Here is a 24118-nt window from a genome sequence, read left to right on the forward strand (position 1 = left end):
CGCCAACAGTTTGCGCAGCACTTTACAATATATAAGGAGACAATACAGCAACAATACAATTCAATACAAGAGGGTTAGGAGGGGCCTGCTTCTGGAAGCTTACAATCTAATAGCGATGTGAGGAATTAACTGATGGGAGAAATTTAGAGGTTCAGTTGTTAGCTGAAGGCCTAACAACTAACGAGATACATTTCCTAAAAGTGGACAGAGTAGGAGATAGCCGGAAAGATTGGGGTAGGGAGTTCCAGATAATAGTAGAAGCTCTGGATAAGTCCTGAAGACGAGCATGGGAGGAGGAGACAAGGGAGGTATAGCAGGAAGTTTTGAGAGGAGCGGAGAGGACGGCTTGGGTGATATTTGGAGACAAGATTGGTGATGTAGCTTTGGGGCAGAGTTGTAAATGGCTCTGTATGTTGTTGGTAATATTTTTAACTTTATTCATTTGGCAATGGGAAGCCATTGTAGGGATTGGCAAAGAGGGTTGGAGGACACTGAATGGTAGGTAAGGTGGATGAGTTTGGCAGCAGCATTTGAAATAGACTGAAGAGGGGATAGCCTGTGAAGAGGTAGGCTTATGAGGAAGAAGTTACAATAGTCAAGGCAAAAAATAACAAGGGAGTGAATAAGCTGCTGAGTGGTTTCACTGGTCAAAAAGGGAATAAGGACAGATCAGAGCTTAGGATTACACCTAGCACCCTGGCATGAGGGGAGGGACTGATAGCTGTATTATTGATCTTGATGGAGATGTTAGGGGAAGGGGCATGGGCAAGAATTAATATTATGAGCTCCGTTTTAGAAAGATTGAGTTTGAGGAAGTGATATGACATCCATGCTGATTTGTCAGTTTATACGTTAGTAATGTGAGAGGAGGCTGAAGGAGTTAGGTGAGGAGTAAAGAGATAGATTTGAGTGTCATCTGCATAGAAATTGTACTGAAAGCTGTGGGAGTTTATCAAGTGACCAAGGGAGGAGGTGTAGATGAAGAAGAGGAAGGGTCAGAGGACAGAACTTTCGGGGACACCTACAGAAGGAGGCAGAGGAGAGGAGGAGAAAGTTATAGGGAGTGCTGTGATAGGTAGAAGGAGAACCAGGAAAGAGCAGAGTCTTGAAGGCCAAAAGAGTAGAGTTATGGTAAGGAGCTTTAGGAGGCATCTCTTGATGTTTGGACCCCTGCTTCTGACTGTCAATGGTCTTTTCAGCTCAAGTGGATTAGCTGGAAGGATTCAAGGAAAGCAAGCAGTTAGCCTCAGGGAAGGAATGCGTGGGTGGTCTGGTCAAATTTATGCTACAGCTGTATGTGAGTGATTGTGGGTTCTCGTACAGTACAGTACTGCTATCTAAATATAAGTGAGAGGTCTCATATGGTTTCCATTTGGCAAGTCTTGAATTTTGTCCAAGATGATGCTTGAGTTACTTGGTGTATTGTGCCCTGTAACACCTCTCATCGTATTTGTTTTATCGTATACCTAATGGTTCCTGAACCTTAAAAACCTATTTCTTTCTGCTAATTATATTATGACCCTAGTAAACCAGAGATTGCTTGCATATCTTTTTATTATAAGATAATATCTCAGTTTGCTACTTATTTGAAGCTTAATTCAATTGGTAGTTTCTTGCTAAAAATCATTCTTCCTGTATGCAATTTTCCTGAGTAGCTTAGCATGTGGGCTATTCTAGCTTGGGAGTTAACATTACAAATATAAAAAAAAAACAGAGGTCCTGGCTCTATCATGAAAAAAATGTTGCCTGAAGTTTTTGCTTTTTGTTCGTGTAGAAGTGGTTGCCCAATATGATAAGAGTAGCTGCTTAAGTTGTTCCCTAACCTCACCGTCTTGGTACTGCAAGGACTATGAGATGAAACTTGGCCTAGTTTACTCACTCTCACTTGCCAAGATATTTGCAATGTTTGTTTTTATACTGAATACAGGAATCTCCCTGAACTCCATGGTCTCTTACAAAGGGCCCAATATATCTTCACCCAGTTCTTTCCATGAGTTTTCATAAATGTGACACGTTCCACATTCCACAAACAGGACAATGTGCAAAACATCCATTTCTCAGGCTGTTGGGGCTCTGTGGGAAAAACAACATTCATGCAGGAGTACAAAGGATCAGCTTGGATGCAATCCTGTTAAATTACAATTATATTGATCTCAGTTAAGCCAGTTTCGTATGTCGTTTATACACTCTAGAGTTGCTGGTTATATGTATCTAACAAGACTGCCTCGATAAAAAAATATAACAATGCATATAAGCTTATACTATACTTGCCTCTGTTAACATCTAGGGTTAGCTTATCACATAATAAGTTATTCCTAATATTGAAGAAAATGGTTAGGGGTAATCCGAGTCAGACCTAGGTCTGAGAAAACATCGGACTACAGCCTTACCAGAATTGGGATTTTCAAGGTCTAGGATATGCTCTGTAGATATACATAAGCATAGAAAACTCCATATGTAAAATATAACAAGTTTATTGAAAGATAAACAACAGATACATTAAAAGTGGTAGCAAATGATTGTTACAAATTGAACATTGGCAAAAAGAGAGCAGTGATATGGATTACAGGTCCTACATGTTTCGCCGAGGTATAACTCCTCACGTAGCGGCTTCTTCAGGGACCAATTCCTTGTAATCCATCATTGATTCTAAATAAGGAATACAGGAAAAAAGGAAATACATAGAAAAAATAGGAAGTGATATGCACAGACATATACAACTGCTGGGCACCAACCATACAGCTTCCCCCATGTATACCCATATTCATATAAATATAAACGCAGCTTACCATTCTGTCAAAGATTATTATAACATCTGTTGTAAAAGAGATATGGCATCCCAGGGCGAACAGGCACAATCCCAATGCTAACCCGGCAAAGCCAGATGGTAAGATCCAGCGTACCCGGGGTACCCAAGGGTAAGGTGGACACTGGACCGGACCACGATCCGCGGTAAGAGTACTTAGACCCAAGAAGGGTTTGAAATGCCTGACGTATCTAGATATAAATTAGAAAAAAAAAGGGGGGGGGGGCACAAAAATATATGTGCCCTAGTCACCAACTTGAAAAACACATATTGCAAAATCTATCTGGAAAAAGAACATACAAAAAAGTGTGCAAGCCACCACCAGCGGTCAAATAATGCTTCCGCATACCATACTCTCAAATGAGGGCTGAAGGGGAAGAAAGGAGACCCACATGTGTGGCATGAGCAACCCGTGAGGGATATTTCCACACAGACAGATAGTGACCACACCAAGGGGTTAACAGCAGCAAAATACTGATCCGATGCACAGAATCCAAAGAGTCCAGATAGTTAAAAATAGATACATAAAGGTATACATATAAAATGCAGAGTGCAGCACATGCGGCAATCCCACCTGTTGATGTAAAAAACAACTCGCAGGATTAATAAGATTTCCTTGTCCGTGGTGCGGCGTGTAGAGGGAGCCATGTACGGCTTCCCGCTCCGCCGCGGACCTATATATAGGCCGGTCCCACCGGAAATGACGCAACCAAAAACCGGCCGCTAAATGTCACTTCCGGTGCGGGCGCCATCTTACAGCCAGCAACCAGCTTGGACCGCAAACAAATCGGGCATATGCTGGATTGACAGCCGCTTGTAAGTCCACATAGCGGACAAGGGGAAAAATAGGGGAGAGAAAAGTTGAAAAACACTCAGTTACCTAGTCAATTCATGTATCAAGGAGTCTGTAATGAAAACTATATTGCCCCTCTACAAACACTCAGACTGTAACATATATTCTCTAAATGTCTTTTTCCTTTGCAGACCTAAATAAGATTGGTGCTAGGTAGGCAAGTTAGATTTTTTTCATAATGTAGCTTTTTCATACATAAGCAGGGGACCTTAGGTCCCTTGAACAGTTGCATGTAGTTCCTCTGCAGGCATTTTCACTCACCTTATGTAGGGAAAATATTAAGGGGTCATTTTTGAAAAGGTACCTGCTGCCTTTTTGAATCAGACAATCCTTTCATCTTCAGTATTTTTATCCTACACCATTAAACTGACAATTGCAGCTTAATCAGTTCCTTTAAACAATACATACACTATGCATATGTGTACAAGTTTGTTCATGTATGTTTATTTTCAATACTTGTAAAAGTCACATTTTGACCTAGAACTGATGTGAAATTGGAATAGTTATCTGTGTTCAAACTATGAGTTGCAGTAAATAAACAAAGTGTTATTTGGATTGAGGTTCTTCTATGTGTTATTCCATTTGCTGTGCATTGGTATTTTTGAAATAATTGGCAGGGAAAACTTGAGGACTTGTTTTTTTATAAGTGTTGTAGCTTATCTTTTAAAGGTCGTATGTAATCATATTAGTCATATTATTCCCTCAGTGAACAGAGTAAATCAGACTCAGAAAGAAAGAAAAAACAAATAATTTTCATACTCATGAACTCATTCCAACCTCATTCCAACAGAGCTGAATTTGGTCTACAGATTATTTCAACAGATGTCTTGCATATTAATTAATTTCAGTTAATAGGGTTTACAATGCATTATTTAGTTTGTTTTAAAAACTATAAGGGTCTTTTTGTAAATCTGAATACTATTAGAAGTGAGTTTAGTTTACTACACAGTAGAGAGAATCAGCTGTTTCTGCTTGTATGGTGTGATTAGGAGTTGGAAGCCAACACTAAATGTAAAGTACATGACGTACACACAGAAAAGCTAAAGAATGTTGAGTCTTAGGAAAATTATACTGTGTATGAAGCTTTAGACTGAAGACACTATTCTGTCTTTTTTTTTTCTTTCAAGCTATTTATCCACTTACCCACCAGGCCTATTTCTAAAACTTTTTGTTTACAAGTTAAAAATCAGTATTTTTTCCTAGAAAACTACTTAGAACCACCAAACATTATATATATATATATATATATATATATATATATATATTTATTTATTTATTTTTTTTAGCAAAGACTCTGGAGAATAAAATGGCAGTCATTGCAATATTTTTTGTCACGTGGTATTTGCGCAGCAGTCTTTAAAACGCCATTTTTTTGGAAAAATTACGAAAAATCTTATTTCACTGCATTTAAAAAAACTAACCAGTAAAGTTAGCCCATTTTTTTTTGTATATTGTGAAAGATGATGTCACGCCGAGTAAATAGATACCCAACATGTTACAGTTTAAAATTGCGCACACCCGTGGAATGGCGACAAACTACGGTCAATAGAAATCTCAATAGGCGACGCTTTAAAACTTTTTAACGGTTACCAGTTTAGAGTTAGAGTGTTGCTCTTTTTTTTAATTATTGCACACTCTCTGGTGATCACGGCAATACCTCACATGTGTGGTTTGAACAGTGATTTCATTCGCGGCTCGACTTCCATATGCATTTTCTTTCGTACGCGAGCTAACGGCGATGGGGGGCGGCTAAAAATTTTTTATTTTCCTATTTATTTTTTTTTACTTTATCACAGGTTTTTTAAAGTCATCAGAGACCCGATCGAAGCCACTTCCGGCTTTGATCGGGACTCCATCCAGCCGGCGGACGTGTCGGCTGGGTGCTCGGGTCTCCTGGTGGGATGGGAGACCCGGGCAAAGCCGCGAAAGGCGGCAGGAGGGCGGGGGATGTCCCCTCGTCCCCTCCCGTTTTCCGGAGTAACGACCGAGCGGCTCCCGAGCCGCATCGGTCATTACCGCCAGAAAGCCGCCCGCCAGCTCTAAACAACGGTACCAGGATGATGCCTCTAGCTAGAGGCATCACCCCGGTATAACACCGCAAAGTCTGCCGACGTACCCATACGTCACTTTGCGGTAAGTGCTTAAGCACCACAAAAATACAGAAAAAGCTGGGTAGTAGATTTTGTGGGGGATAATCAAGTGGGAGTAAATAAAGGATAGGGTTCTTCTTATCAGGGAGGTCCCGGGTATATGTTTTTTTTTTTTGGGGGGGGGGGGGGTGAATGGTCAAGTGGAAGTAAATTAGTAGAGTGGTAAGACTTATGGTGAATGTAGAGGGGGCAGTGGGGAAGTATTGATGCAGTCGTATCATCTGACTTTCCCTAAATATTATTTTCCACTTTTTCAGGGACTTTTGTATTCTTTGTAAATATCATTTTGGCTCAATTATATACTTTTCTTTAGAACATTTCATCCTTAGCAGTGAACTTTAAGCAACGCATGAAATGTGTTTTCTGTTATAAAATTAGAGGAAAAACATGCTTGTTATCATGCCAATATATACATAAGTAATTACCCAGAGAGATATCCCTGCTAAAAACAATACCATTTAACCCTTTATCTCCTATGGCTCGCATTTTTTAGAGACTCATTGAGAAAAGACATATTTTAGTTGCAGTCATTAAATGCATCTGTGCACTATTGTTTTTCAGGTTATGTCATCAATGTAAGCTACAGAGATTTCTGTCACAAGCATCAGGAAACCCCACTAAAATATTCCCTTGGTCTGTTGTAAATGAGGTCAATATGTTCCTCCACCTATTTTTATTGGTCCCCAGGATCCAGCAAGACTTTTCATGTTGATCTTGAGACTAGTAAAAATGTTCTTGTGTCCCCACTCCCCAGCTGTAGGCCATGGATGAGAAACGTATGGTTGTCATGGTAGGGATCCTTATTTTTGAAGAGCTGCGTGAAATGCTGTAATGTGATGAGGAAGTTCTTTATGATCTCATCCAGTCTGTTGGCGTCAGGTTTTAGCAGAAAAAAGAATGCCTTAAATCAGTAGGAAAACTGACATTATGAAATAGTGATGTGAGTATGATAGCAATTGCTGAGCATTTCTTATGTAATTTATCTTTATAAGCCTGTATGATCTTGGTAATTTCTATCTTCATATTATTCCTGCAGATGTTAATGAATGTGAGATTGGTGCCCACAACTGCGATAGACATGCCACATGTACAAACACGCCTGGAGCTTTCAAATGCAGCTGTAATCCTGGATGGGTAGGGAATGGCATCAAGTGTGGAGGTACAGTATTTTTACTGACATATATATATAGTGTTTGTAACTTTCATAGATGCTCTTGACCTAGCATGCCTAGCTGTCCCATAATTGTACCTTACTATAATAGAAGGTAGCTCTTTCCCCTGAAATTTGCTCTTCTTTTATTAGTCTGCTTGTCTAGATCACTGTTTCCCAATCTTTTTTCAGTAGTGGCACCTTTTACGATTCTGCACAATCTTTAAACTCGAGATTATAAAAAATGTAGAAAACCGAACAAATAGTTTTACATAACGCAGCAACATCTACACCCGTAGGACACCCAGCATAAGGCTTGGTTCACACCTCTGCAGTTTGCTTTTGATCCGTTTCTGCTGTGCATTTTACGTTTTTGCACATACGTTTATACCACCAACATTTGCAAATTTTTTGATGCATTTTGCAGTTTTTATGCTTTTTTTTGGCCAATTTGTTGTTGGTTGGATTAAAAAATACAAATTGCAGCAAAATCGTGGAAAAAAACGCGTTACATTGCATTTTCTACAGCTTCTCTACTGAACCAGAAATACACCAATTTGCTTTTAAAAAAGTCTCTGACCCTTTCCAAAAATGCAGCGTCTGAAAAAAGCGAAGATATGAACTTGTCCCAACTTGTCCCATAGAAAACCAAGTTAAATGGACTGTAGTGCAATCCTACAAAAAGCAAAAAAAAAAAAAAATGCATAGGTGTGAACTGAGCCTTAGAGGTGATTTATTGTTACAAAGCAAATGAACAGTGTTCCAGTGTTTCTTTTGTCCCGTATGGGCCATAAACACTATACAATTGTCTTTAGATTTTTTCCTTTAGATTTACCAAAACCATATAATATGAGGCCAATCTAAACTGCGCTACATAGTTGAAGGTAAATCTAAAGGAAATCTAACAACAAAAGTTGTATAGTGTGCAGGGCCGCTGATAAGCCAGTACAACTGGCCCTGTTGTACCGGGCCCGGAGTCCTCCGCTCTGCAGGGGGGCCCGGGCAATCTAAAATCAAAAACACAGTGCAGAATAATTTTTTTTAAAAAAAAAGCCTTTTTGAATTAACAGCAGCACCCTCTCCTACTTACTTAACTAGTCTTTTTCCTTTTTCTGGGCCCCTCTGCAATAATGTGCTGGTAGGAGTGGGAGGGACTACTTCTTCTGTTTCGGGTGCATGTCAGTTCAGTGCCCGCTCTGCATAGCATTCTTGCCTGCAGCCTGCTTATTGCCTTCCCTGCCCTGGCGGAGTGATCTGTCTTCCCCTGCTTACGGCACTCAGCTCTTCTCCCCACTCGGCCTGGCTGGAAGCTGTAAGGCGGCAGAGGAAGCAGCAGCTCAGCCACATTTCTCCAGGAAGCCGGCAGCAGCACTACAGGAACTGAGGAGGGGAAGAGTTAAGTGAAGAGAAGAAGAGGTTTGTGATCGTCAGGCTGCCAGACAGTGCCTAACACAGCAGAACAGTCAGGTGTGTCTGAACTCTGAGTTTCACACAAAGTCAGGCAAGCAGGGCTATAAATTCAAGGAAAGCCCAGAAAATCCAGATTGTTTCTTTGTATGTATTTGACTTTGTAAACGTTTGCAGGATTGATGTAGCTAAATGTGCTTGCCTGGTATTATTTCCCAAGTCAGCCTAAAGACTTCTATATAGTAAATAGAAAAAAAAAAGTTATGCTTTTAAATTTGTGCTTTTTAATCAAGCTATCTGAGAACAGAAAGCTTTTTTTTTTCAGGTTGGAAATAAAATGATCAATAACCATAGCAGTGTGTGTCATTGAAGGCATCCTGTCACTTCTGTTACAAGGGAAAGTTGCAGGAGTTCAATACGTAATGAACAGAGAGGGTTCTCTCTGCCAGAGGTGGGAAGCATTGTGACACTGACCTAAAAATCACTTTCACTTTATCTAAAACTCCAATCCCAGACAGAGAGAAAGAGAGAGAGATATAGGGGGAGAGAGAGACAGAGGAGAAGAGAGATATAGATGGGGAGAGAGATGGAGAGACAGAAAAAGAGATGAAAGAGACTGAAAGAGATGGAGAAAACGAGATATAGAGTGAATTAGAGATGGGGGGCAGACAAAAAGGTAGAGACAGAGAGAAAGACACAAATAGTATATCATTTAAGATACAGAGAGAGAGAGAGAAATTGAGAAAGAAGCAGAGCGGTAGGCTGGGCAGAAAGGGAAAGAGAGGGATGGAGAGAGCAATATAGAAAGAGAGAGATAAAGAGAGAGGGAGATGCAAGAGGAAAGAGACTGAAAGAGAGAGAGATGGAGAAAACAAGATATAGAGAGAATTACAGATGGAGGGGCAGACAGATAGATAAATATTATATAATATAAGATAAAGATGGAGAGAGATAGAAGGAGAAAGAAAAAGAGAAATGGAGAAAGAAGCAGAAAGAGATAAAGATTATATAATACAGAATAAAGATGGATAGAGAGGGAGAGAGCCTGAAAAGAAAGATACAGCAGAGAGAGATAGAATAGAGAGGAGTGGACAGAGAGGGAGAAAGAAAGAGCAGAAAGATATATGGAGAGAGAGGAAAGGATGAGATACCAGAAAAAAAAGAAAGAGGAACAGAATGAACTAACGAGGGAAGAGAGAAACAGAGAACAGAAGAGAGTGCAGAGAGGAGCAGTGAGATAAACCATAAGCTCTATATACAGTATATGAAGCATCAGCTTTTATCAAGAGAACATGAACTTGTATAGAAAACTGTATACGGTGGTAGAAGGCTGTATATGGTGGCAGAAGGCTGTATACGGTGGCAGAAGGCTGTATACGGTGGCAGAAGGCAGTATACGGTGGCAGAAGGCAGTATACGGTGGCACCTGCAGCTCCTCAGGTGCAGACATTTTATGTATATGAGGCCTGAGTTCCCATCACCACCGCTTTAAAATGGGGTAGGGATAGCACTGGTGGCAATTTATTTCAGATCCACCCCAGTTCCATTTCAAAACAGCTAGCTTTAGCCTCAGCATTTTCTGTGTGCCCCCCTTTGGATTTAGTACTAGAATCACTGACTGTCTGTGAAAGCCAGGATTTAGTCCCGGTTTACATTAGTGTGATGTCAAACATCACATGTGATTCGCAGCACACTGCTCTGAAAATCACATGCGATGTCTGTGCAATTCGAATTCAGCCATACAGATTGTATGGCTGAATTTGCATCGCATTCGAACACAACTCGCACAGGACCCTTTTTGGTCCGCAGTAGAATCGGATCGCATGGTGGTTCACATCTATGCGATCCGATTTATGTCCGAACTGACAGTTTGCACTGTGATATGCGATCTGATCTGGGGGTGTCGTTAACTTTGTATTGACACCCCCAGCGATTCGCATATGGCAGTGTGAACTGCTTGCGGTTTGAATGCAATGTGGGAACCCGCAGTGGATTTGCAGAGTTCCCGCATCGCATATATGTGAACCGGCACTTAACACTAAACCCAGAAGCTGAAAAAATAATTTCCTGTGCTTCAAACTGTGCTACACAGCATTCCATATGAGTGCCTGTAGCAGACCCTTCTAGGGAGGGGCCAGGGGCGGGGTCTAGGGAGGGGCCAGGGATGGGGCTTAAGGGGCCCCATCAGGTAGGCTGTACGGGGCCCCATGATTTCTATCAGCGGCCCTGATAGTGTGTATCCAGCTTTAGTTTCCCTCCCTCACTCAGCTAATGTGACCGCAGTGCTGATGAAGTGGAGAAGGGGAGGGGCAAACAAGGAGCACCTGACATGCTCCTTATCAGCTATTGACATCATCAGTTGTTAGGACACCGGCAGCTGCTTGTAATCCTGCACAATAAAAAGCTTTGTGTAACAAAAAAGAAGGCTTAATCTACTCACTGGCTTGTGGACAATTTTTTGGCCAATTTGGGGCAATTTGTAAGCATTTTGTCAAGGCACCTATGAAGAACCTGCAAAAGCACCCTGGTTGAAAAAGGCTGGTCTAGATGCTTACATGTGCAGTGAGGCTTAAATTATATTAGCTACAGACCTCAGTGGCTTGCAAGTGTACCCAATCTTAACTGCTGCAGAAAAGAAGCACATTGCTGACAATTTACTACAAAACAATTGGTTGCGTTCATATGCCAGCAAAACTAATTAGAAAATGGAACCAACCAAGGTAGTTTAAAAAGGATGGTAGGAGGATAGTCATTTACAATTCAATTCAGAAAAATGTCTGCAGTAGTAACCAGCAGGGCCAGGATAAAGGGTTGGAGGGGCGGCTGCTCTGGGCGCAATGGTTTATTGCAGGGATAAAGGCGCCTTGACCCTATCCCTAAGGGAAGGGGGGGGTGCAGTTTGGCAGCTTTGCCCTGGGCGCTGGATGACCTTGTCCCGACACTGGTAACCAGTGTATGTGAGATTTGAAATGTTGATCTTTGTAACATCTGCCTAGAACTGAATTAATAATTCCGTGTTACAGTTCAGTATAAAATGGATATAAAGGAAATCGGCGATAGTTTCTCTTGGAATAGAGTGATAATCAAAACAATGTGACCATGAGTGTATGTGTAAAATCTTGAAGAAAGATGTAACAAATACTCCTAACTCATGGGTGAGGACTCAATATTAAATATCTAATGAGTATAAAAATCATAAATGTATAGAAATACTGGAAAATGAATAAATAAGTGTAGTGTATATCTCCAAGATAAATAAAAAGATCTAAAAGTGAGGTAGTAAGTCTAAAATGACCAAGCTAATAAAGCATCATAAATGTTATCAAAATAATGTGCAAAATCGCAAAAACTGTAGATATTAATAAGTGCTGGACGATAACTCAATAATGACAAAGATAAATAAATAAATGCAAAATGCCAAAACAATAAAGTGCTTAAATAATGTGCAGTTGCATAAAAAATGGCAATATATAAATGTAGGTGAAGTGATAATCAGTATAAAAAAATGTCCATGTGCAAACAACAAGGTGCAAAAGTGCTTCAAATAGGTGACTTTCGTGACTCTTTACAGTATTAAGGTGACTCTTGTGAAACTCCAGGTGTGTCACCAGGGTGAGCTTCAGTATAAAATGCCTTTAGATCTAGTGGGATTTACAGACATTAACAAAACATGCAGCATAAATGATTGCCTAATAGAAAAGAACAGAACCACCATCTGTTCACAGTAAAGCTGACAATCAGTACTTACTAATAAAAGACATGTATGCAAGTAGCAACAGCATAATTTGTTTGGTGCTTATTAAGAGTATATCCAGATAATAAGCGGTTCTCTAGAAGTTCTTAATGTACATGTTCTGGTATTTATTGGCAGCTGGCTTCTGGTAGATCTTTGCTTAGCTCCCATCACTTAGAAACAGATACAAAGCAAGGCCCATTCTTTAGATAAAAATCCACATTTTATGATCAATTAAACGTTATTCGCTTTTGTGCATTGTGGTAATCTGCGGTAAAACGTGTTACTGCAGTGTATGATAAAATTGGGTCTGGTGCATCATGGTGCCAACAGACAGAGGCGACTGATCAGCGCCCCACAACACACTGATGGTTCATTTCTTTGTGCTACCATCTTCTAGAAAAAAGCACATGCATTATGGTGTGCTAGCAAGGTGTGTTGAGATGCTATTTATTTAAAATGACAAGACAAGACACCCAGTACACCATAATGCATGTGTATTTTTTGTAGAACATAACACACAGAAGTTAACAATCAGTGTGTTGTGGTATGCTGCATTGCAAAACCATTATCCAGGTCTGGTAATACCTATGTTGTAGTGCATTGGCAGTCCATTCAAAATGAGTGGGTTGCTTTACGGCATTGCAGGTAAACATGCAAAATAATGCACCATATATGTCTGGATCAGCCAGATTATAAATGTGTAGAATGTATAGGTTGTCCTAGCATTAACTCTCCTTTTATTGCCCTTAAATTAGTTTGATGTCAGGCAGTCACAATAGTTTTTATTTCAGTAAGACTAGACTTATAGTAAGAATCAATAACTCACTTTTCTACTTTTTCATTTCTAAAACATGCATTTATCCATAACATAGAGACAAAAGTGTTCTGCTCTTGCCTAAAAATATTGTAAATGTGTTTGATGAAAATATATGACATTTATATGCTGTTATCATTGTTTCAGACCTTGATGAATGTTCAAATGGAACTCATTTGTGTAGTCCAAATGCAGACTGTAAAAACACCATGGGATCATATAGATGTCTCTGCAAAGAAGGGTACACTGGAGATGGCTTTGCTTGTACAGGTAAGCTTTGAATTTAAACATGAATTCCACTTCTGTATTCTGCATTATAGATTAAAAAACAAAATCCACTCTATGGAAAGAAGAGGAGTAAGTCACATGTTCCCTCCAAGTAATAACATATAACAATAAGTAGGAGAGCTAAAATTTGGCAGTTATAAACAGCTGTGAGGGCTGACATTAAAGTGAAGCTGTGGCACTGCCCTGCATGGGCAAGTACAAGTAGTGTAAGTACTTGAATTTGGCTTGACATTAGTCATCTTCAGTGTTCTACACAGTAGGTCTCAGCCCCCGTTCAAACTATATGCGACTTTGAAATCATGCTACTTCACTTAAAGTAGCACGATTTCAAGGCTGCAGGTCAGTGTGATTTCAGGTGTGACATGCCTGACATCTGTGTGACTTTATGCACAGATGTCTAAGCAAGTCACACCCGAAATTGAAAAAAATAGTGCAGGAACCTTTTTTTTAAATCGGTGCGGCACTGCAAAGGCAAAGTTGCACTGTTTGAAAAGTTCCATTGCCGACAATAGGTTATGATAGTGATTTGGATGATTAATCAAATCACATTACAAGTTGCACCGGTGTGAACAGGGGGTCAGGAAAGGAAGTAATGCACATGTAGTGACCATGAATCGTGTCAGCAGGCTGGGGAATGTTCTTGACCAAGCTATGCTACTTTAGTGCAGACAAAGTAGTGAAAATTTCTTGCCAGGTAAAACAATCGCCATATGTATATCATAGGTAATTCATCTGTGTATTTCGCTGATTGCCTGGTCACCTTTAATGTGTTTGTGTCAGTTTGTGTCTATGTTTTACAATGACCGGTATAGGAAACCCATTTTCAGTCATCATTTCTTAAAACTTTAGGATGAATAAGTATACAGTATGTCAGTGTTAGGTGCTTATTAGGGTACACACATTAGGGTAATCGCTATAGGGTACACTTGCAGCATTAAAATTTAATTTAATTTAAAAAAAAGGGACAATGGTTGTATAGTAGTTTTTCTCAACCGTTTTACCGCAGAGGAACCTCTAATATCATTTTCAGGCCTTGCATAGTTCTGAAACTTTTTTTCTTGCATGTTTTTAAATCTGTGGTAGAAACAAACCATATCTGAATTAGGGTCCTTTCACATGGGCGTTCCGTATGTCAGTTTTTCCTCTATCCGTTTATATGTCTATGGGCTAGCGTTCGTTAGCGGATGACTATCCGCTGACACCTGTTTTTCGTCCATTCCGTTAAGTTCCGTTTTTTGAGATGGAAGAGAACTCTATTTTTCTTCCGTTTAAAAAATGGAACGGACGAAAAGCGGATGTCATCCACTAACGCCCGCTAGCCCATAGACATACATTACGTCCGTTTTTCATCCGCAAACGGATAGAAGAAAAACGGACATACGGAACGCCCGTATGAAAGGACCCTAAAAAGTAATATCCGTGTCCGTTTTCCAAAAACAGTGACCGAATTGAGGAAAAAAATGGAACGCCCGTGTGAAAGGACCCTTACACAGTTTTTTTTTTTTTTTTTTATTCTTTATTTAGTACATTGTGCAATACATTTAGAACCCACAACAATATACCAAAAACTAAATTCCAGTAATTATATCACATATGTGTATATACAAGATATGTGGAGTCAACGTTCCTAAAAAGAGAAAAAAGAATGATATTAAACTTCTGGGGAATAATTGACAGAACCCTTTTGGTTTGACCTAACTACTTATTCAAGGTCAATCATGAAAACTTATACAAGAAAACAAAACAGTCCAGAATGTTAGGACAAGTTATTACAATAGTTGCCCCATACAACATATACTGTTTAACATAGTGCCTACTGTAATCTCCATTTTCATGGTGGCTGCTATCTTTCGATGAGGTCACTAAGAAAGATTAGCAGCGGTATTAAAAATTTGGTTTGGTAGTTTGATTATGGAGTTCTACTGCCAGCACAGAACTTATCCCTGTTAGAATGTTACCCCATCCTAATTTGAACAGAAGTGAACAAAACAAAATATATACATTTTTCCAGAACATTTAGAGCTTGAATCATGTCCTAAGTGGAATATTTTTAATGAAAAATGATTTTTTTTTAACACGGTCTTCTTTCTTTAACAGATATTGATGAGTGCACCGAGAATGTGAATCTGTGTGGAAATGGTCAATGCCTCAACACCCCTGGTGGATACCGATGTGACTGCGATATGGGATTCTTACCAAGCATTGATGGAAAAACATGTGAAGGTGGAGTATCCAAAAAAATGGCGAAAACTAGCAGTATGAGGATCAGGATTTTTGTTTTTAAGATCAAACTCAAACTTTAGTTTTTCCATTAGACATTACCAATGTTGCAATGGATATGTTCTCCTTAACTCGATTTGTGTGGTCAAGAGCTGTATTTAAAGTATATATATATATATATATATATATATATATATATATATATATATATATATATATATAGCCAGGGCTTTTTTTCTCCGGGAATAGGTGCAGGTAGTCCCCTCTTCTGAGTCACCCCTTGTCTCCGCCCCCTACCCACCTCCGAGTGCTGTCCTTTGGTTCCACCCTCTACCCACCACCCAGTACCCCCCATTTTAGAGAATACAGAACCAAGTTTCATGTTGTGGTTCTAGGTAATTTGTATAGAATTTGTTAATGATAACTAGAAAAGTAGTAAAATAGATTCCCTGGAATAAGCAACAATAGATCCCCCCAACAATAGATCCCCCCAGCAACAATAAATCCTCCCCTGCAACAATTGCCCCCTCCCAATAAATCCTCCCGTGCAACAATAGACCCCCCCCAACAACAATAGCCCCCCAGCAACAATAGTTTCCCCAAGCAATAATAAATCCTCCACTGCAACAGTAGCCCCCCCCCACCCAACAACAAAATGCCCTCCAGCAACAATAGAACAATAGATTCACCCCAGCAACAATAGATCCCCCAGCAACCAGCATCAATAGGCTATTAAGCTCACCTCACTGACCCCAGCACCCCTTTGCCATTGCATACATTCAGACTGGAGGTGCCGGAACTGCGTTCCCCCGCGTTCCCGCTGGAAAAAAAGCCCTGTATATAGCCAATTTTTGGGGGGTTTAGTTAGAATAGGTAAGGATCTTCCAGTTGGGACACAAACTGCAATAAAACATTAACAGGGTTTCTGGTCCTTTCCTACTCGATTCAAAACTTAAAAAAATAAAAATAAAAAATTTGGGCGTAAAATACCCTGCAATAACCATGCTAACACTTTTGGTAAAATTGTGTAACATGATTATTGTTAAATAAATTGTAATCAGTGTGTTTATTCGGGGACAGTATGCTCTCTGCCATTTATCATCCTTCCATTATCAGTAAAATGGAAACTGAGCATGAATTTTAGTATTTTAGTTGGATTTAGGAAATACAGTATCTTGCTATTATAGATGACATATTAATATAAAGATGATATTTTATTTCCAGATATTGATGAATGTGCACTGCCCAACATCTGTGTCTTTGGTACCTGCAAGAATCTCCCTGGTCTCTTTAGATGTGATTGTGACATAGGATACGAGCTGGATAGAACTGGAGGCAACTGTACAGGTAAGATCATTTTGAAATCTTCCTTAGAAGACAGAGGACATACAGGTTATGGGTTGACCAACTATATGTATGTTATTTCAGAAACATAATAACATGCAGGAGATTGCATTACAAATATTCTATTTAGTTATTTGTATAAATAAATGCATGCACTGACTTTTTATCAAAGTGTTAAGTGTAGGTATTCCAGATTGGAAGAGGAGCAGCAATTTTTTAGCATTTGTAGTAATTCGTACCATTGCCATAACATATTAACACCAACAAGCAGATCCAAAACATTTCCTTGTTCCTTTAGTATAATTTCTCTTTTATATGGCAAATACAGAAAATCAGACTATCAATTGCATGTGCTGCATATAGTAGAACAGATGTATTTTTTAGCAATCAATACCATATCAGCAATTTGTAGTAAATAAATACTTAACATAATCTAATGCCCCATACACACGTGCAGATTATCTGAAGACTTTTGTCTGCAGACTTACCAAAACCATATAATATGAGGTCACACCTAAACACTTTCAATTTGTATGCAATCCGGCAGGCCCTTGCACTACATAGAAAAGGTAAGTCTGCAGACAAAAGTCTGCAGATAATCTGCACGTGTGTATGGGGCATTAGTTTAAAGATTGTTTCTGGCCAAATGTACCAGGTGGGGTTCAAAATAATATTGTACTATTATAATAATGTCTACTAGAAAGTTATAAGTTAAAGTATAATTTGCTTCATGTCTATTTTAAAATTTCTATAATAACAGCATTGCTCGTAAATTTACTCATTGAAACCTGAATATAAACTTACAACTCACCTGTGCACGCTAAAAACGTGTTCACATAGCTTTGTAAAGTTATAGAACTAGGTAAAAATGTTTATTGGATTGTGTTCTGGTGGGAATAGATTTGCCTTGTCCATTCTATGACACCAAAAAACGGAACAGAACTGAAAGCACGTAAATCGGATGTCAGCGGATGACCATCTTTTCATGCATCTTTTCTTGTCTTACAGATGTGGATGAATGTGCTGATCCGACAACCTGTATCAGTGGGACATGTTCGAATGCTCCTGGTAGCTACAATTGCGAGTGTCCACCAGACTTCCAACTAAATCCCACTCGAGTTGGATGTGTTGGTATGATCATTTTATCATGTTTTTGTCAGGATTTACACATTAGTAATAGATGCGTTTTGCGCTTAAACAGTCATTCGTTCCAATGGCCAGAATAAATTAATATTCTGGCCAATGGAATCCATAAGCGCCCAAATGCTTGACGCATCTAAATGCACCTAAACATGTGTGCAATAAGCGGCTTTAGGCATGTTTTGTAAGCTGCTTTTTCCTGGCAGGAGTGAAAGGCATTCACAGGAAAAATTCAAATGCCTAGTTTGCATGAGCTCTAATAGGTTTATTTCCCTTGATCACCAACTCCATCTAGTGGCCATAATGCAGAATTTTCCTGAGATACCTAAATCAGGAAATTTGTATTGTGGTCACTGTGTTAAGCTGATGATCATAGGAAATAGGCCTAGACACAATATGGGGAAATATATTTATGGCTGGGCAAATACTTGTGACAGCAAAGACCCTTAATGTTAAAGTGGATCTCAGATGCAAACAGCAAAAAAACACTTTAAATTACATATATGCTCACTGTTTTACCTACCAAGGGATTTATAGTTCTGTACAGTCAGTCTTGCAATTTACACATCTCTGCCACACAGCCAAGAAGGTAACAACGTCCTGATTCCACATTTCCTGATTCATTGCCCAGTGAAGACTCTGGAAAGGGGGATGTGACATAGAAAGCTGAATTGCTGAACTAGAAAATAGACATGGTTTCTTGCCTGGCTGTGCAGATATTTTTAAATGATAAAATTAGGGAGTGCACAGAATTATCAGTTGTTTGACAAGTGAAAAAGTAAAGATTTTTTTTTTTTTAACTACATATTTAGCTGTTTGTGTAGAAGTTGCTTGTCTTGGTTATGTTTGAAGGCTTAGGCTAGCTATACACCAATAGATTTTTGAACAAATGTTTGTACGAATATTCATACAGGCATTCTTATGAAAATTCCCATGACTACATTTGATGACTGCAAAAACATTTACTTTTAGTGCCGGTTCACACTAGTGCGGCTGCGGCGATCGCATGTAATATCGGAGTGCACTGCTCCTTCATTACATGCGATCGGCTGTGCGTTGCGAATTCAGCCATACAATTTGTATGGCTAAATTCGCACTGCACCCGCAGCAAAGTCGCACATGACCCTTTTTTTTAGCCGCATCAGGATCGGATCGCACAGTGGTTCACACTTGTGCGATCCATCCTGTGCGAACTGTAAAGATCGCACTGCGATATGCGATCAAACTGGGGGTGTCGTTAACATTTCATTGACACCCCCAGCATATCGCATATGGCAGTGTGAACTGCCAAGGGTGCGTTTGCGATGCGGGAACAGGCTGCGAATTCGCAGCCTTCCCGCATCGCATAAGTGTGAACCGGCACTTACAGTGATTGTAAAGGCTTTTTTTTTTTTTTTTAAATAACAAACATGTTATATTTACCTTCTCTGTGCAGTTGGTTTTACACAGGGCAGCCCAGATCCCCCTCTTCTCGGATTCCTCGTTGCTGCTCCTAGCCCCTCCCTCCAATTGAGTGCCCCCACAGCAAGCAGCTTGCTATGGGGGCACGCAAGCCAAGCTGCAGCTCCTTGTGTCCATTAAGACACGGAACAGCCATTCGGCTCTGCCCCCTCTCTCTTCTGATTGGCTCACTGAGTTTGACAGCCGTGGCAGCCAATGGCGCTGCGGCTGTATCTCAGCCAATCAGGAGAGAGGGTTCCAAGACAGCTAAGGGACTTGTAGAAATTTCTGGATAGAGAGGGGGCACAGGTAATTTTTTAAGGGGGTGCTGAGGGAGGCTGCTACGCACAGAAGGCTTTTTATCTTAATGCATAGAATGCATTAAGATAAAAAAACCTTCCTGACTTTACAACTCCTTTAACATTCAATTTTCGGGTGAATCAATTCTCTTGAACAAAAAACACAAAACTAATTTTTTTGTCACTGTGGTTGAAAACGAATGCCAATTTGACCCCACTAATGATTAGAATCAAATGTTTTTTAAGGCTGGGTTCACACTTTAATCGGATGCGGCTCACAGCATGGGGTCCAGTGCGTCCCTGGTCTCTGTTTCAGGGACAAATCAGGCTTGAATTTTTGCCTGAATTGGGACCTGAAACTGAGCCAAAGATGCACAGAACCCTTGTGCAATCTGCTCCGCAGCCGCCCCGGAGATGTGTGAACCGGCTCTATTCAGAGCCGGTCACAGTTTCCTGTCATGCAAATTGGATGCGGGGAAACTCATACCGAATTTGCATCAATGTGAACCCAGCCTCAAACTAGTTTTTTTCTAGCAAATTTCTATTAGTTCATGGCCAACCTAAGTTAGGGTTTATGTATTATGTTAGGTATTTAAGGGGTTATGGTAAATTGTAGAGATTAGGTAGAGGGAATGTTATGTGACAAGGTCTGCTTTACGGACAGTCATAGCTAAAGTTGCTGCTATATAGAAATCCTGGAATCCAGAATTACTAGGTCAGAAAACTAAAGTATCATTAATATATTTGTTTATATGCCTAAAACATGCAGTACATAAGCATTTGTCATTTATGCTAGAAGATACATATTTAAAGTGTATTTGTAAAATAAAAGCTAAAATAATGTTGTATTGTTTTTCTTCTAAAGACACTCGGTCTGGCAACTGCTACCTAGTGGCCAAGCCGCGAGGAGATAATGGAGACCTGTCCTGCAGTGTTGAGATTGGAGTTGGTGTATCCAAGGCTTCATGCTGTTGCGCACCTGGGAAGGCCTGGGGAACCCCCTGTGAACACTGTCCTCCAGTGAATTCAAGTAAGCCATTTCATTTTGTATGTATTGACACCTTCTTACTGCAGTAAATAACTATTAATTGTAGCAAAACATAAAAAAATATGTTACTCCAATATTTTATATTCCTGATAGGTGCCTGTTGTACCATGTACTTGGGTTAAAAGTATCCTGTTCTCTTTGTATTGCTTTATTTGTGTAAATACCTGGTGATCCTGCCAGTCCCCCTGCTTTTCTATTACAGACTGACCACAGTAGGCACAAGAGCACATCCTTCCCTGTGTGGTTAGTGTTCTGGCTGTGCTGGGAGCACAGCCTGCCTATTCTCCAATGGTCAAGGCTTCTGGTGATATGCCCCTCTGCACAGCCATCACAAGAAAGATCAATGTACTGCTGTTTCTCCACCCCTAGCTCTCTAAACTGAGAACAGAAATTAAAGAGAGGCATGGGTTTGTTTGTTTGTTTGTTGCATCTGTTCCATCCTGTCTCTAAGAGTGAGAACTGAGCGATCAAACACTGCTGATCACTCAGTTCTCTCCGCCGCTCTAAGCAGAGAGCTGTGACTGCTTCAGCCTGCTGTCTGCTGAAAACGGGTCACAGGAGTGCAAAGGAGTGCAGAAAGAACTGCACTCCTGTGTGAACCACAGGAGAAGTAGAGCCAAACGAGCTTTCGCTGTATTCTCTTTTATGTGATCACCTATAAAAAAAAAAAGGTATTTATAATGTATATATAGATATATATATCTATATATACACACACAAATGTTTTGCCTTTTTTTCTATTTTAAACTGAATAGGTTATTTTACAAGGTAAGGTTTCACATATACTTTAATGTTGTCTGAAACATTTTAAGTCATATATGTGCATACTCTGTTCTTGATCAGATACACATTTTCTTTTTTTTTTCTTATAAGTAGATACATTTTACCAGCAAAGCCTGATTTGGTCAGACAAGTGCAGATCAGTCCTCTCTAGACTTTTGCTTCTCTGCTACAGGCAGCATAAGCTATCAAAGATTTGGCCCTCTTCAATGTTGGAGTTCTGACAGATATAAGCAGTCTGGGTGGATACTAACCAGACATTACAGTGCTGGAAGAGTCAAAGCAGTCATAGAAATAATAATATAAAATACAAGAAAAATACAAAATGTAATACAAGTTTAGTAGTATATATTATAAACATTATTCTGTGTGGCCATCTTTTGGCTGAGCTCTAATGAATGACTGCCTAAAAACGTAGCCTTTATTCAGCAAAGCAGTGTAAAGTGAAGTAACCCAAATAGCTAGACTAAGCACTTTACAAATGTTTGGTCTAAAAGCATGTACAGAGGTAAATTGGCCAGTTTACATGTCATTGTTGGTGTCACAGTGGGGCTGATTTACTAAAACTGGAGAGTGCAAAAATCTGGTTCAGCTCTGCATAGAAACCAATCAGCTTCCAGGTTTTTTTTTCAAATCTTAATTAAACAAGTTGAAGTTAGAAGCTGGTTGGCTACTATGCGGAGCTCAGATTTTGCACTCTCCAGTTTTAGTGAATCAACCTCAGTGTGTTAACTTAAACACTGTATGTAATAATTGGGTCAGAGATACCTTTCATTTTTATTTGCTTCCACCAATAGGCCATTCCTCTGAAGAGCGGTCCAGCTGCCACACACTGGGTTGGGTGCTCTTCTGCATCCACAGTAGTGGCAATGGCCTTTAAATCTCTTTTTCTTGCCTGATAAAGTTGTGAGTTTTCCAAATCAAGGCTAATATATTTATCAGTTCTGCACAAAACCTAATTACCATCAAATGCTTTTTGCACTGTATGGTTTTGCAAAAAGAATGCCCTGGCCCACAATCCACAACTATCTGAAAATGAATAGCATTAAGAGTAGCTAATTGAGCAATAAATTAACACACATTTTGTTTTACAGCTGAATATAAAGTTCTGTGTCCAGGAGGAGAAGGATTCAGACCAAATCCTATTACAGTCATTTTGGAAGGTAAACATATTACTTTAAGGGCGTCTATTAGTAAAATATAGCGATAGTCTGAATGCCCATGTCTGAGAAGGAAATAACCACCCCTTCCCCCTACCTGATTGCAATAGTAAAAGAAAACACTATGTAAATGCCCTCTATTAACTTACCTGAAGCCACAATCACATAACACCGCTGGCCCGAGTCTACTGCTCTTGTGTTTAATTGGTGGAAGGGTCCCTCTTTAAGTGTCCCTGTCACTGCCTGTAAGAGGTGGACACTTCATACAAGATGGCTGCTGGTGGGGTCCTCTCAGGAGAAAGAAGAGGACAATGTCATCACAGGGAGGAGGCAGGGGACCAGTGATCTCAGGGCCGCATGCAGCGCTGGAACAGCGGCTCCTACACCGGAATCTACAACAGTAAAGGACCTAGTAAGATGACTTTACTGTATACCTGCCTTCGCCAGGTAAAAAAAAAATGGGGGGGGGGGATTACTAGAAGAATGAGTTATATAGGGGTGGGAGGGAGGTATATTTAAAGGTTAGTTTTTGCCTGAAGTGTGATGTTTATATTATATCATTAAAACAACTCTGCCTTACCACCCCAAAACAAAGAATGGTGTCTGTTCAAGCAATAGAGCCTTCATCAAGGGCTTTGCTTCCGACATCTGCTGGTTCGTTAGCTCATTAGTACCTCCTGCCAACCCCTATGTCCTTACTGTGTCCAGCAGAAGCTGGCAGGATAATCCACATTGTGTGCAGCAAGAAAAGACTTCCAACACTCCTGGAAGTGTCAAATGATTAAGACTTTGCCTAAGGCCCCTTTCACACAGGCGGACTGTTCAGATCCGCCTGTTCGTTTTTTTGGTGGATCTGAACGGTCCCCCCATGCATTCCTATGGGGCGTCGGATGTCAGCGGAGACATGTCCGCTGACATCCGACCCGATCCGATCCGTCATATCTGGACGGATGGAAAACCTATTTATCGGATCGCATGGGATCGGATGAGAACGGACCAACTGTCTGTTCCCATCCGATTTCCCCCATAGAGATGCATGGGGAACTGAGAGCTGTATCTCCGCACACAGCGCAGAGACACAGCTGTCATCATCCTGCTCAGCGGGGGATAGGCGGCTCGATCCCCCGCTGAGAAAAACTGAATCCGTCCGACGGACAGATAGTGTGAAAGGGGCCTTAGGCTGTATTGCTGTAAGACTGTAATGCTTAAACATAGTGATTTAGGACTAACTGCCCTTTAGTGAGGTAAGTATTCACAGTCTTCTATTTCAAGGACCATTATTTGGATTATTTTATGGAAATTATAGACACACTACAATTTGTAATCAAATATATGAAGTCAACACCTTGGTAAATTTATAACAGGGATTTGAAGTTTAGTTTCTGCTCTTGCTATTTGCTATTGACATGTTTTGGCTAGGCAGTGATGGATTTGTAGTTGTTCCAGATTGCTGTACTACTAATTTTTTAGAGTTGAACATTAG

At 40.1% G+C, this 24118-nt stretch overlaps 1 protein-coding gene across 2 annotated transcripts in view; it reads left to right on the plus strand.

Annotated features, from left to right (window-relative positions):
- The window catches only part of FBN1 (fibrillin 1), a 398720-nt gene that overhangs the window by 304886 nt on the left and 69716 nt on the right, over positions 1 to 24118 (plus strand). The window contains exons 32-38 of one of the 2 annotated variants that reach the window (XM_082254921.1): positions 6846 to 6968; positions 13064 to 13186; positions 15302 to 15427; positions 16649 to 16771; positions 17777 to 17899; positions 20513 to 20677; positions 22570 to 22638. The exons of the other annotated variant lie outside the window; for it this stretch is intronic. Coding sequence (XP_082111047.1) covers positions 6846 to 6968; positions 13064 to 13186; positions 15302 to 15427; positions 16649 to 16771; positions 17777 to 17899; positions 20513 to 20677; positions 22570 to 22638 — 852 coding nt within the window. The remainder of the gene's footprint in view (positions 1 to 6845; positions 6969 to 13063; positions 13187 to 15301; positions 15428 to 16648; positions 16772 to 17776; positions 17900 to 20512; positions 20678 to 22569; positions 22639 to 24118) is intronic. 2 annotated transcript variants of the gene reach the window in all.

The sequence above is a fragment of the Pelophylax lessonae genome (genome assembly GCF_965119305.1).
Source record: "Pelophylax lessonae genome assembly, chromosome: 4".
NCBI lineage: Eukaryota > Metazoa > Chordata > Amphibia > Anura > Ranidae > Pelophylax > Pelophylax lessonae.